A 16,171-nucleotide genomic window follows, 5' to 3' on the forward strand; every position below is an offset into this window, starting at 1 on the left:
TGCATGCACTGTTTCGTTGCAGCGCCACCTAGTGGTCAGACTTATGCTTTACATGCCTATAACTTTGGCTCTGATCGATGTTTTTTCACAGGACTTGTTTCCTTGATGTCCTGAATAGTTGCCGAGTCCAACGATACCAAACATGCCAGATTTCGCCTTACGGTTAGCCCTGCACTGCAAAACAGCACTTAAAAAAGCGTAATTCCGATCAACTCGAAAACACCATAGGAACAGTAACTTTAATAGTAACTTTTTTGACCACGAGCCAATGTGGCTGGTAACTTTAGAAATTCTTTTTTTGTCATTTTATTTAATGGTTTCTCAATTTTTTTGCTATTTTTTAACATTTTAACAACTTTTTGTTATATAAAAATGACATCCTAACCCAAACCCCAACTCTAACCCCAACTCCAAGCGACCATGGCTTAAATATGGACAAAAACATGGAGAAACCTGTATATTAAATAACCTCATTAAGCAAATCTAAAATCTAACCCTAAACCCAAGCGAAAATGGTTTAAAAAACAGAAAAAAATTGAGAAACCATTAAATAAAACGACAAAAAAAGATGCACCATTTAAGTGAATGGGAAGGACTGGCGTATCATATGCACGCCAAAGTGGAATTTGGCATATGTATTGCACAATTTTTACACTTCGTGCTATTTATACGCATCCTCAGGAGTCTGGGTAGTTTATTTCATTACATTTTTGTACTAACCAACCATCAAACACTACGTTCTTCAGTACATTCGTCAAATCTAAAATACCCATGGTTTTCCATAATACATCATATCTACTCAATTAATGTTGGCAACGGATTAGTAATATTACTAATTATGTATGTTAAAATAGTTTAGAGTCAGATAAATTTTGTCTTTTCAAGTAAATCATTCAATCAACTGTAAAAAGGTACTATAAAAATTAAGTTTTATTTAACCAGATTAGGGCATTTAAAAACCCTATTCATGAAAGTTGCAAATACTTTGTAATTACAAATGTTACCTATTACTTACAGAATACCAATCTTATCTAGTAGTTGTTCTTTCTTAAACTATTTATAACACCATATAATACTTATCATACCATATAGCAAAAAGACATATAACAATCATGATTTACAATAGACTACCAAAGTAATACATCATTACTCGGAAAAAAACAGCTAGCAAAACAGAATGATTATACTTTTAACAAATACTACAAATTGTGGGTTTGATTACAATTTTTTTACTCCAATGTTAAATGAAACTAATGAATACCAAGTATTTTACGTGTTATGTACAGTTGCACAGAATACTTTCCAGTGCAAGTTATATAGGTAATGTAGCATCTTTCTCATTTATAATGTTGACAAACATTAGCTTTATGTATGAGTGATATTTGAATGCATTATATTTTATAGATTAAATCATTTAGATGAGCCAGTAATTATTTTAAAAAGGCAAAACTTTTCCAGTTTTTATAAACTTCAGAAATGTTTGTCTTATTTCTTTTGTTCTCCATCCATAGATTAGTGGGTTAATACAACTTGGAACAAGTAAGTACATGATGCTTATAAATATACGTGTGCTTGAAGAAATATGATTACTTATTCTGTATAACAAAAATGCAATCAGGGCAGAGGACAAGCTAAGCGTCATAACAATCAGGTGAGTAATACATGTATTAATGGCCTTTAAATGACCCTTACCAGATTTAAACACTGAGAAAAAAATCACAACATATGAAGCAGTAATGAGAATAAAATCTGTAGTGGGTATAAGAAAAGCAGACAAAAGACCTACAATGTTATTAATAGATATATCACCACATGCCAACTGAACCAATGCCATGTGTTCACATAAACAGTGATCGATTATATTTGTACAATATGACAGTTTTCCAGCCAGAGAGACCATGGTTACTACCAGAAATGCATTTCTCATTACTGGTCCAACAACAAACTTAATGAAACTGCCAATTTCCATGTATTTATGATAGTAAAGAGGTTTGCATATTGCAAAATAACGGTCTAGTGCCATCCAGAAAAGCAAAGTTGAATGAAATGATCCAGCAAAATAAATGCAAAACATTTGTATCAAGCAACCATTTAACGATATCTCAGTCCAATAAAACAATAAGTTAAGTAGCATTTTGGGTACAAAAACCATAGGCAATGTCAAGTCTGAAAAAGCCATAAAACCTATAAGTACATACATAGGTGAATGCAGAGACTGCTGGGATTTGATTAAATATATCAGAGTAGAATTCGCTAAGATAGACAATACAAACATCAGAAAGAATGGGATGAATAACAAAGGTCTCCATTCTCCAAAGCTGTGGAAACCATTCAGTTTAAAGTCTGTATATGTAATATTTTTTGCAGGTTGATCTGCCATGCTGAACAAAAAGGTTTAAAAGAGTTCTGTTGAAAGAAATAAAGTTCATACAATTAAAAAAGTTGTTTTCTTTAGTATACATTTACATAATGAACACATGTGTTTTCTTAAAACGTGTTTTTTTCCAGAAGGTATCAATAATGTGTTTTAAACAGTGACATAAAAATAAAATATATGGCTGATATTTCTGAAGTTTACCTTAATTCTGAAGTGTCTGTTATATTGTGATGTAAATCTGAACAGGAGTGCTGTGAAGAGAAAAGCTTTCTCTGAAAAGTCAAAAGTTCAATGAACTTGCATATAAGCATCAAATGCATACATAACAGGAGGATTAAAAGGCACAATGATAAACACCCAGACCATTAATATGTCCTATACATCAATAACACTCTCTGAGTCTCAGTCTTATGTGTTAGACTGAAATGAAAGTGTGACACATGTCATGGTTTCTAAATACACCATGTTGTGTGTTCCCATGAGTCTGTGCACTGCTCCCATTGAGTCTTCCTGCTCATCTGCATCATCAGGCCGCAGCTACTACTAAGTTCTAGGATTTTTTACAGGCACTAACCAGACGTCATCAAAAATGCAATGTGTTCCTCAATTTACTTGATTAAATAAGATCTAAAGGAAATAAAAAACTACTGTTACTGTATCAAATACTTTTTTTAAAACCGTTACGATAACAGTATTGACAGTATTATTTCAGTGGTCACGTGTTATGCCTACACTGTCAGAAAAAAATGGAACCACATGGAAGACGTTTTCACAATTTCTAATATAAGTGAACATGAGGAATCCTGTGAAATGGTCACATGCATTAAACAATTTTTATAGTATTGTACTACTATTGGTGGGAGGAAGTAAATTACCAAATTGTCCGAATCTAAGTGAGTATTTCAGTTGTTGATAATGTGTGTAGCAGGGGGACTTCAGGAGAAGAGTAACAACCATGCTTTATGTTTCAGTTCTCCCCCACGCTGTTTGGTAAACAGTAAGCATTAAGCAGTGGCGGAACTAGAGGCCAAAACTACTTTAGGGGGTTCATAATTCATAAGAGAACTCTGTATCAAAAAATCAAAAAGGAATCTCATTATTGCTGAATAGCCTATTTCACATTATCCCTAATAAATATCCCTCTAACTGCATGCATTACCAGATGTAAACATAATGTAAAGGTGAATTTTAAAACTTTCTATTTCTCACATCTGATTTATTGTCTGTTAATGAAGCAAAAGATCTAAAGTTAACTGCAGTAACTTTAGTAAAAATCTAAATTCCATGATAAACCTTAAACTTACTTTAAATAGTAGAGCTCAACAAAAAGGATTTTTGTCAAAAAAAAGTAACTTATTAAAAGTAAATATGAATTAATCTTTTTTTACAAAGTTACAGAAGTTAGTAAGGAGCAGTGAGTGATTTTCTCTTCTTCTTTTGTTATTTAATTTACTTTAAAGCTCACGTAACACACGCTGTTTCTGCACTTCTCATATTAATCTGGAGTATCTATAGAGTAGTATTACACCCTTTATATCTATGAAGAGTCTTTAGTTTAATCAGATTTATAAAAGAAAGATTAGCTTTACCGAATCTTTCCGATAACATACCAAAAAATTAAGAAAGAGGAGTTACTACCACGGGATGAGCGAGTACGAGTCATGCAACACTTTATACAACACTGTTTAACTTATGATTCACTACATGTTTGTGTCATTTATATAATATGCACGCGCCTATTTCCAACATAAGACAGAAGTCTTACCGCATGCGATCCGGTTTGGGAAAATCCAGCGCATCAAACACACACGCAAAACTCCACTGCTACCCCGGGTAATAATCTATATCCATTGTTTTCATAAGGCTGGATGTCTTCTCCTTACATCCGAAAACACACTTCTTCTTTCGTGCCATTGTTGAGTTTTGAAATTAAACAAAGCTGTGTCGCGTGATATGATGTTTGCAAGTTCTAGCGTCTCCGGCTGATTGATGGGTGGGCGGGCGTTTCCAGGGGAAGTGCCCTTAAAAAGAAGTGATAAGTGTAGAAACCCCTGAAAAGTCAGCTGGACCCGTAATCGAAAAAAACTTTCCGAAACTTGTACGAACCCTGGCATATTGCATTCAGCACAGAACTATTATCACGCCCAACTACTTTTTTGACACTTTGGCTACGTTTAACATGAGAAAACAACTCTATAACTGTGTTAATAAGCCAGAATGCATTATTAATGCGATGCCATTTAACCACCCGTTTAATGGCAGAGACTTCAACAGGTTAGGCTTATTATAAGACCAAATGCAATAAAATGTTTATTGACATACATTTGTTCAAGACATACAGTAACCAATTGTTTAGTATGATACTCACTAAGACAGATATTTTGGAAAGAAAGTGAATTTTTTTTATGGAGTGAAAGTAACACATTAAATTTGGGGTGGCACCCAGGGCCATTCAGATGTCAGACTGACTCCACCAATTTTTTTAAGACTTTCAGTTAGCATGTAAAGTAAATAGAGTGCCACAGGGATGAGTTTTTTTGTGGGGCAACCCGAAAAGTTAGCGGGACATTGGTTCCCCCAACATAAAGCCTGTTCTTTTTTCCAAAGACTTCTGGATTAACGCAAAAAATAAGCTCTGTGTTTAACAAACATTCATGATGCTTACACATTTTGTCCATCAAGATAATTTTCACATATGAACACCACTTTTATCAATTTTGAAGTCTAAATGCATTGACTAGAAATTAAAAGCTAACCTAAGGCTATAGGTGAACTACTGCAGCTGTTTCTGGAGATCAATCTTTAAAACTTTATTAAACACAAACATGTTCCCTGTTAAGCAGTATCATTTTTCTTTGCATTCATTTTTTATTTATTTCAATACTCATCCTTAAGTGACTATAAACATTGCTCTTACATCTGAACAGTTGCCTTTACGTTTCTTACAAATTCATTCATTATGAGCTTGGCGGTGCTTTGCACAGTGGTCAGGAAAGACGTACTTTCGGCGACCTGAGTTCAAATACCAGCTTGGCGTATTACAATTTTATTAAAGGTCACGTTCTTCCTGATACCATTTTTTAAACCCTAGTTAGTGTGTTATGTTGCTATAATAGTAATAATACCTGTAAAATGATAAAGCTCAAAGTTCACTGCCAGGCGATATATTTTCTTCAATAGAATTCCTCTTTAAAAGCCTAAAACGAACGGCCGGTTTGGACTACAGCCTTCTATTTCCTGCTTTAATGACGTCAGTAAAACAGTTTGTTGACTAAACTCCGCCCACAGGAATACGTCAGTCACCAGCTTCGGCTCAAACGGCTCTGTGCTAAGCTAAGCTGCTATCGAATCACAGCACACTAAACAAACTACACAATCAGAACTCGATACGTATTTCTGAAGGAGGTATTTCACATAACAAGGAAGACATCAGCCTGTTTTGAGGACAGTGAAAACAGCGCTATACAGATAAGTAAATTGTGTGAAAAACACTGCGTTTTTTTACACGTAAAACATGAACACATGTTATATTGCCCACTATAAACACAATCAAAGCTTCAAAATCACAAACAGAACGGGAGCTTTAATGTCAAACTTTTGTAAAGTATGGCAGCCTTTTATGTCCAAGTCTTATTCCTAATTTCATATTTAGCCACTGTCATGTTCCTTTTTTGTCCATGGGATTGCATCTGCATGAAAATGAATATTCAATAACTTACAGTCCAAAAACATGCTCGTAGTTGCTGTCATGCAGCAGCACTTTCAGTTTTAGGCTATGTTTACATTAATGTGTTTATCCTTTAAAACGCGTTACTTTTGCTACGTTTACGCCTTTCATCTACACCACATAACCGTTTTCGACCCTCATAAACAGATTCGTTCGCAAACGCTGCAGACCCTGTTTTAGTTTGAGAACTCAGATGTTGCTCTGACAGTAAATGAACGCGGACGGAGTCTTATTTAAAAGAACAGCTGATTTTAACGTTACAGCGCATCATTTTCAAAGTAAAAATTATTTTATTCAAGTAAGTGGAGGTTTGCAACGGAGGTTTTGCCAAAAATAGTAAACATCTACCAACCAGCTATTATAAACGCTATATCAGATTGTTTTAACATGTATCCTTATAGATAATGTCTGTTTTATATTTTATGTTTGAGTATTGTTATTTTAAACGCTATATAGGGCGTTGTAAAGGCCAATATGAAGGGAGAATTGTAATGGGTCAGACATTATTTTCGAGTTTAATTTAAGTTTTGTTTTCTACTTTAAAATGAATTTCGTTTCAGATAATTTGTCTCTTTAATTTAATAGATGTTTTGTTGATAAGTTTTGTGAATATAAATTAATACAAACAATAAACTCAACGTCATTAATATTTAATGCTCGTTTAGCCGCTTGCGCTTTTAGCTATTTCTGTGTTGCTAGCGGAGGACGTGCACGGACCTCGCACACTTTTAAAAATTAATGCAATAAGCATTTCTGTAAGCTAAAGCAATACTTCACCTCTTATTATGTTTAATTGAAGTTTGCATTTGCTGAAATTTATTTTTGCTTCAAGTTCGTTTAGTACTGTTCACTTGAATGCTTTCTTTTTAAATCATAAAGACCTTTCTGTTTAGTTATAAAATCAAAATTAACCTATTAATCATATTAATATGTTGTAGGGGGGAGCTAGAACAGTATAAGACTTTCCCAAACACTGTTTTATAGGTTATAGTTGCCAGCAAAAGGACCCAGGTATGAATTTTTGTCAATATCGCACACACCTAGGCTGCATAAACGGGCAAAGGTAAGCTATTATTAGAGTAATAAGTTATTTTACAATTTTATGCGCATGCCAAGTTACGTGATTGGTCATGTTTCATGCATTTATGGTGGTGTATAGTGTGGATGAAGATTCTTTTTAAAATGCCAGTATAAACAAGGATCGTTTTCATTTTAAAATGCCATTTTAAAACGCAAATGCTCTAATATAAACTGGGCCATAGTAATGTCACATGCTTTTGCCATGGTGAGTCATAATATTGGTGCTTCATTGAATATGGCCTTTTATACAACCCCAAAACAGAAAAAGTTGGGACACAGTAGAAATTGTGAGTAAAAAAGGAATGGAATAATTTAAACATAAACTTATATTTTATTCACAGTAGTATATAGATAACATATCAAATGTTGACAGTGAGATATTTTGAAATGTCATGCCAAATATTGGCTCATTTAGGATTTGATGAAAGCTACACATTCCAAAAAAAGTTGGGACAGGTAGCAATAAGAAGCCATAAAAGTTAAATGTACATACAAGGAACAGCTGGAGGAGGACCAATGTTTAGGAATAGGAATGTTGTCCCATTCTTGTCTAAAACAGGCTTCTAGTTGCTCAACGGTCTTAGGTCTTGTTTGTCGCATCTTCCTCTTTATGATGCACCAAATATTTTCTTTGGGTGAAAGATCTGGACTGCAGGCTGGCCATTTCAGTACTCAGATCCTTCTTCTACGCAGTCTTGATGTTGTAATTGATGCAGTATTTGGTCTGGCATTTGTCATGTTGGAAAATGCAAGGTCTTCCCTGAAAGAGACGACATCTGAATGGGATCAAATGTATCTAGAACTTGGATAAACCTTTCAGCATTGATGGTGCCTTTCCAGATGTGTAAGCTGCCCATGCCACACGCACTCATGCAACCCCAAACCATCAGAGATGCAGGCTTCTGAACTGAGCGCTAATAACAACTTGGGTTGTCATTGTCCTCTTTAGTTCGGATGAAATGGCATCCCAGTTTTTCAAAAAGAGCTTCAAATTTTGATTCGTTGGACCACAGAACAGTTTTCCACTTTGCCAAAGTCCATTTTAAATGAGTCTTGTCCAGGGAAACGCCTGTGCTTCTGGGTCATGTTTAGATATGGCTTCTTTTTTGACCTACAGAGTTTTAGCTGGCAACAGCGAATGACACGGTGGATTGTGTTCACTGACAATGTTTTCTGGAAGTATTCCTGAGTCCATTTTATGATTTCCATTACAGTAGCATTCCTGTATGTGATGCAGTGCTGTCTAAGAGCCCGAAGATCACGGGCATCCGGTATGGTTTTCCGGTCTTGACCCTTACGCACAGAGATTGTTCCAGATTCTCTGAATCTTTGAATGATATTATGCACTGTAGATGATGATAACTTCAATGTCTTTGCAATTTTTCTCTGAGAAACTCAGAAAACTATTTTTCGCTGCAGCATTTGGGGAAATGGTGATTCTCTGCCCATCTTGACCTCTGAGAGACACTGCTACTCTGAGAGGCTCTTTTTATACCCAATTATGTTGCCAATTGACCTAATAAGTTGCAAATTGGTCTTTCAACTGTTCCTTATATGTACATTTAAATTTTCTGGCCTCTTATTGCTACCTGTCCCAACTTTTTTTGGAATGTGTAGCTCTCATGAAATCCAAAATGAGCCAATATTTGGCATGACATTTCAAAATATCTTACTTTCAACATTTGATATGTTATCTATATTCTACTGTGAATAAAATATAAGTTTATGAGATTTGTAAATTAGTCCATTCCTTTTTTACTCACAATTTCTACTGTGTCCCAACTTTTTCTGTTTTGGGGTTGTAGTTGTGCACACGCTTAACTCAGAGTAAACCTACTTAGTCAATTTCAATGAGTCAATTTCACCAAATCATTTCAGCTGTTCTTTAGCCGAAAACTCTGAGTTGACTTACTCTGCGATGGGAAACTCTGAGTTAATTTTTTTACTAATAGTTGGTTGAACCTCCTTACTGAAACGGGCCCCTGGTATTGTGACTGTCACGATGAAGTGCTATATTCACCTAATAAGCTTTCTATGTGTCACCATAGAAACTCAAACATTACAACAGTCAATAAAAAATTGCTGTGTATAAAAAAATCACTCCAGGAGGACATTTGGGACATTTTAAACATATGCATGAAAGAAGTAAAAACATGAATTCTTGGTTTAGTTGCCCAAAGACTCTCAACTCTAAGCAACAGCACGAAATTATTGAATATTTCTTCATATGATATATCAGACAACTTCTTAATTTCACCCTCATGTTTTGTACATCGCAAAAAAAAAGGAAATGCATCACATCACTAACTTCCGTGCTTAAAGGTGGATAGAGCGTGTTTCATTCCTACTTTGTTGATTTGTTTGTGCTGTGGCATTTACCATAGCTTCTCTTTGCGTTTTAAAATTGAGGTTTGTTGCAATTCACAATTTCACCACTAGATACCTCTAAAAAACCCATACAGTACCTTTAATGTGTGATAACGTTTAAAGTCCCCAACAAAGTCTGTAGTCACATGTAGCAACTTGTTAGCAACTGCACTTGTCAAGACTCTTTAAAGCAGAGGTTCTCATCTCTGGCCCTCAAGATCCATTTCCTGCAGAGTTTAGCTTCAGCCCTGACCCAACACACCTGAACAAGGTAATCAAGGCCTTCAGAAAAAAAAACTCTGCTTTAAAGATTTACGTGTAAATATTAGGCTACTGGTGTGTTTTATGTTGTAGAATAAAATGTAAAAATATGGGCTGATGCTAACCCAATATATTTTTTAATGAGTTTAACAAAAACCTCATTCAAAAACCCCATTGACTTTGGGACAATTGAACTGAAAGTTTTAAAATGCTAACTCTCTTCCGGGTTTTGCTAACAAAAGTACGTTGTCCCTGCAGCACTTTACATTATAGCAAGATGCTAAAAACATGAGCGTTTGCAACTACATGACTACAAATACTACAGAATAATGTATTATGGTTGGTACATCACAAAAACTACCATGTGAATGATACATTGCCTACTTAATTTTTATGAAAATGTGATAAAGTTTGTAATTTTTGATATTAATAAACTGTGGTAAAAATGTGTTGTGTTTACTGTGAACTGCCTTGTCATAAATATGTATACTTTTTTAAACAATGGAATATCCCAATCCCAGATGTCTCGGTGACAATTCAACTGCACATTACACTGTGTGTACTGTATTCCTAGTCATAAGTAGTGTGTTGTGTAACAATGTTGTCCATGGCACAAACAAGCTTTAATTAATTCCCTTTACTAAACTTTGTTTATTTGGCTGTACCCATCTCATGGGCCTGTTTTTTTTATCAAACTCACTGTCTGCTTTGCCAATAAATATACCAAATGGCACCCATGGGGCACAGACTGGACCAAGAGATATAGCTGACACCACCAAGGACCCAATTATCTTACTGGACATTCATGTTAATTAAACTTTGTTTGACTACAGATAATCACAAGTCACACCTGTATTTGTCAAATTACATCATCCATTAACACTGTGTCACTGGATGGTGTGTTACTTTGTGAACTAAATGTCCTAATTTTAATTGTCCATACAGTAGTCATCTTTATTAAATATTAAGGCAACCGTTGTGCATTGTATGGCAAATCACAAAGTAAAAACCAAGTACTTTATAACATCATTGCTATTAAGGAGAATAAAATGTAATTCATTAGTCAATACATACCTCCACTGTATATAACTGTATAAACACTCTGTTATACTGCCAATTAGATACAGATAAACATAAGCTATGGTCACCAAAACAGATAAACAGTTATTATTTATGCTACCGACTGGTACGATTTGTGTCAATTCGCAAAGCTCTAACAAGACAATAAAACAATTCTAAGATCTAATTCTAAGGCTATAAAAATGTAAGAAACAATAACCTGAGTAAGAACGATTAGCATACATCCCTGCTGAAAAAAAAACAGCATCAAATCAGCATGGACCAGCATAGGAATAGGAAGAGAACTAAATAGCAAACCGTGGGAGAGTAAATTGACATCAGGTGTGGGACGCAGGTGAAAGGAATAAAGCGGGAGGAGGAGCGCCCGAGTGACAGATGCGCACGTGAAAGCTGACAAAACACACAGACACATGTCAAAACCCAAAGCAAAGCGGTTGATCAGACCGAGATCATGACAGTACCCCCCATGACCGCCAACGGCGGTCAAGGAGGGGTCTTACCTTGTCGCAGACGGAGATCCTCAATCAGGCCAGGGTCCAGAATGTCCCGGGCCAGTACCCAACACCTCTCCTCCGGACCATAACCCTCCCAGTCAACTAGATATTGGAAACCTCTACCTCGACGGTGCATATCTAGTAATCTCCTCACAGTGTAAGCAGGAGATCCATCCACTAGTTGAGGAGCGGGGGCAGAGGAAACAGGATTAATGTGGGAAAAAATAACAGGCTTGACACTGGAGACATGAAAAACAGGGTGAATCCGACAGAGAGCGAGAGGCAATCTGAGCTTAACCGCCACCGGACTAATGACCTTATTGATGGTGTATGGCCCAAGGAACCAGGAAGCCAGTTTACGAGAGTGCTCCTGGAGAGGCAGATCCTTGGAGGAAAGCCACACTTTCTGCCCGCAGATATAGCGAGGAGCAGGTCGACGATGGCGATCAGGCGCGGCCTTGGTTCGTCTGGCTGCCAGACAAAGTAAGGCTGATCTAGCCCTGTTCCAAGTGCGCTTGCAATGTCGAATAAAAGCTAGAGCAGACGGAACCATATCGGATTCCTGAGATGGGAAAAGTGGAGGCTGATAACCCATCGAAGCTTCAAAAGGGGACATGTTGGTGGACCAGACAGGAAGGGAATTATGAGCATATTCTACCCAAGGAAGTTGTTGGCACCAAGAGCTCAGAAATCGCGATGTCAGACAGCGGAGGGCTCGACCGAGATCCTGATTAGCATGTTCACACTGGCCGTTGGTCTGTGGATGGTAACCTGAAGACAAGCTAGTGGTGGCGCAGATCTGTCTACAGAACTCTTGCCAGAAATGGGAAACAAATTTAGGGCCCCTATCAGATACCACGTCAGTAGGCAGACCATGTAAGCGGAAGATGTGTTCAATTAATACCTGGGCCGTATCTTTGGCAGAGGGGAGCTTGGGTAAGGGAATAAAATGAACCGCCTTGGAGAAACGATCCACCACCGTAAGGACAACGGTTTTGCCTTTAGAAAGGGGTAAGCCGGTAACAAAATCTACGGCTAAAGTGACCAGGGGCGGGAGGGAACAGAAACGGGTTTGAGCAGACCACAGGAGACTGATGAGAGGCTTTACATACCTGACATGCTAATACAAACTGTCTGACATCCTGACCCATAGAGGACCACCATTGAGCAGACCACAGGAGACTGATGAGAGGCTTTACTGCGTGCACATACCTGACATGCTAATACAAACTGTCTGACATCCTGACCCATAGAGGACCACCAAAACCATTGACAGACGGTAGCCAACGATCTCCGAACCAGGAGGATGGCAGACAAACTTGGACTCATGACACCACCAGATGACCTCGGAACGGAGCGCAACCAAAACCCATAACAGACCCGCCAGGCACTCCTCTGGCACTTTCACCCCTCGTTCGACTTCCCTCACCTGTTGTCCAATTCCCCAGAGGAGAGCACGAAGGATGGTTTCGGCCCTCACAGCACAGGGACCCTTGAACAAACGGGAGAGGGCATCGGGTTTAATGCTCTTAGCACTGGGCCGGTACGAGAGGGTAAAGTTAAACCATCAGGGTAACGCTCAAAGAACAGTGCCCAGCGAGCCTGACGCGAGTTCAACCTCCTGGGTGAACGTATATATTCGAGGTTCTTGTGATCCGTCCAGACCAGGAAGGGTTCCGAGGTACCCTCCAACCAGTTGCGCCACTCACCCAAAGCAAATCTAACCACAAGCAACTCCCGATTACCTATATTGTAGTTGCGCTCGGTTGGGTTTAACTGATGGGAGAAGAAAGCGCAAGTGTGCACTTTACCGTCCTTAGAAGACCGCTGTGAGAGAACGGTGCCTACCCCGACATTAGATGCATACACCTCAACAATAAACTGACCTTTAGGATCTGGAAAAGATAGAACAGGAGCAGAGATAAACCGGACCTTTCATTTATCAAAGATAAAACTCTCCTTAGTGGAGGAGAGTGCTGTAAGGGGCTTTGCAATCTGACCAAAATTTCTGATGAAATGGCGGTAAAAATTGTCGAAACCCAGAAAACTTTGCAATTCCTTATGAGAGTCGGGGACTGGCCACTCGGCGACTGCTTTGATCTTAGTTGGGTCAGGACGTATCTCTCCGGTAGCAATGACAAAACCCAAGAACGAAACAGACTCCTTATGAAAATCACACTTATCCGCCTTAACAAATCGCTGGTTTTCAAGAAGGCGCCGCAAAACCCTGTGCACGTGCTGAGCGTGCACGTAATGTCGTTTAAACCTCTGTAATCAATGCATGGTCGCAGGGAGCCGTCCTTCTTTTTAACAAAAAAGAACCCCACTCCAGCTGGAGAGGTAGAGGGACGGATGAGACCGGCGCGAAGAGCATCATTAATGTAACTATCCATAGCCTCTCTTTCAGGAGCAGACAAAGAGTAAAGTCTACCATTAGGCGGAGAAGTGCCTGGGAGGAGATCAATAGCACAATCGTATGACCGGTGGGGAGGAAGAGAAGTGGCCCTGGTAGCACCAAGACAAGACACGTGACACGATGGGGACCAATTTAAAATGACATTACGCTGCCAATCCATGTGAGGGTTATGCTGTGCCAACCAAGCATGCCCCAAAATAATAGGAGAAAAAGAGGCATGCAAGAGGTACAGCACAATCTCCTCACGGTGATTGCCAGAAATAAAAAGACAGGTGGGGTGCAGTGAATGACCTGTGCAGTCTGCTGTCCTTTAAGTGTCCATACAGCTAGAAGTACTTCAAGTGCAACAGCAGGAATGCCCCACTCCTGGGCAGTGTTGTAATCCAGGAAATTTCCCTCAGCCCCGGAATCTATGAGGGCCTTAGAGAAGTGTTCAATGCCCCCAAATGTTAAAGTGACCGATAAATGGGTTGAGGATGCAGAGGAGATTTCACACTTAGCAGTACCCACCAGAACTCCAGGAACTGCTGGTGAGCATTGGCTTTTTAACGGACAGTTCTTAGCCAAATGTCCAGCCTTTCCACAGTACAAACACAAACCATTTACTAATCTCCTCTCTCCTTATGTTATGACTTTGGTTTTATTGTCTGCTTTATTTTTGGTTTCTCTGTGTTGGTGTTTTGTGTTTATAGTTTCATGTGCGCGTTTCAGTCATGGGTGTAATTAGTGTTATCTGTTTCACCTGCGCCACTCACCTGCAATGCATTTCATGGCCATTCGGTTCAGTATTTAATCCCTGTGTGTTTTAGTGTTCTTTGCAAGTCCGTCTTTGTATGTGCTCGCCGGTTTCTAGCGCTGCTAGATTCTAGTCTTGTCCTGTCTAAGTTTCCAGTTACTCTTGTCAGTTTTATTTTCCCCGTTTGTCTGTGCTATCTGCCACCCGAAGATTTAGACTACCAGTTTTGTTCATCTGCTGATCTCCGCCTTCTCTTCTGCTGCTTTATAGACTGTCAATTCCATCAGCGATCTAAGGATTTTCTCCGCAGCTCTGCCGCTGTCCAGCTGGGCGGTCCCACGCCTCGGGAGCTGTCCAGCTTTCCCCGTCAGCTGTCAGCACCACTAACGCTCTCTCTCTCTCTGCCCGCCTCAGGATCATCTCGCCCGCCAGTCGAGTTGGTGTTGTGCCCTAGTGAGCTGTGGACATCTCTTGCTGTGTCGTGTGATCTTCTCTCTCTCTCCCACCGTTCGCCTGAGTGTGGCAGTAGCCCGGACGTGTGTGGTCTATCTCTGAAGCCCAGTGTGTGTGTGATTTCTATTCTGCCGTCTGCCTCGGAGTGGCCTTTGCGCCCAGACGTGCTACTGACTTTATTACATATTTTCATTTAAATAAACATTTGTTGTCATCTGCTCTGGGATCTCTCTGTCTGTTTTTCATCGTAACAGAACGGACTTGCCACCATGGATCCCGCAGATGCTGATTCTGTCCGTTCTGCGCTCGCACAGCAGGGAGCCTGGCTGGGCCAACACTCTGCTCAACATTCCACTACTGCTCAGGAGGTGGAGGATTTGTCCGCTCGCATTAGCGAGCTCTCCACACGTCTCGACCGGACTCGTCATTCCCTCGACTCGGAACCTCATGCTGCCAACCCTCCACCCTACGACGGCGATCCTTCTTCTTGTCGGGCGTTTCTGTCCCAATGCTCGCTGGTGTTCGCTCTCCAGCCTCGCCGCTACGCGACTGAGCGCACCCGAGTCGCTTATGTGATCACCCTGATGGTGGGGAGAGCACGCCAGTGGGGCATTGCAGTTTGGGACGCCCAGGATCCTTGCTGCCAGTCATTTGAGGAGTTTCGGGAGGAGATGGTGAAGCTCTTCGATCGCTCCGTTCGTGGAGATGTCGCCGCGGCTCGGCTGGCTCGTCTCGCCCAGGGAACGGGTTCGGTGACGGATTACTCCATCCAGTTTAAAACTCTGGCAGCGGCATGCAGCTGGAACGAGGCAGCTCTCCGGGCGCAGTTTATTGAGGGTCTGAGTGACAAGATTCAAGATGAGATAGCGACCCACGACCTGCCACACTCTCTTGACGGTATCATCGAGCTTGCGCTTAGGGTTGAGGCCCGGATGCTGTTTCGTGACCAGCGCCGTTCTCTCCGTCACCGGGCCTTTTTGAGCGAGTCCACCCAGTCCAGTCAGCCCAGTGATTCGATGTCTGTGGAGGGTGAGCCCATGCAACTGGGCAGGATGCGTCTATCGCAGAGAGAGAGGGAGCGTCGCCTTCAGAATTCTCTATGCCTCTATTGTGGTAAACTTGGACACTTTGCCAAACTCTGCCCGGTAAAAGGGGTCGCCCACCGGTGAATCAGGGGGTC

The 16,171-nt window shown here is 39.9% G+C and overlaps 1 protein-coding gene across 1 annotated transcript; it reads right to left on the reverse strand.

Moving 5' to 3' along the window:
• Positions 1–1,061: 1,061 nt before the first annotated feature.
• Positions 1,062–2,383, reverse strand: LOC129437269 (olfactory receptor 52K1-like). The gene has a single exon (XM_055195428.2). It carries the CDS (start codon positions 2,378–2,380, stop codon positions 1,436–1,438), a length of 945 nt encoding a protein of 314 aa, XP_055051403.2. The 5' UTR covers positions 2,381–2,383; the 3' UTR covers positions 1,062–1,435.
• Between the last annotated feature and the right edge of the window lie 13,788 nt (positions 2,384–16,171).

Source organism: Misgurnus anguillicaudatus, chromosome 24, assembly GCF_027580225.2.
Source record: "Misgurnus anguillicaudatus chromosome 24, ASM2758022v2, whole genome shotgun sequence".
Taxonomy (NCBI): domain Eukaryota; kingdom Metazoa; phylum Chordata; class Actinopteri; order Cypriniformes; family Cobitidae; genus Misgurnus; species Misgurnus anguillicaudatus.

What these genes read in the sequence shown, in the direction of transcription:
- LOC129437269 (XM_055195428.2), bottom strand. Translation starts at nt 2,380, where the DNA reads ATGGCAGATCAACCTGCAAAAAATATTACATATACAGACTTTAAACTG.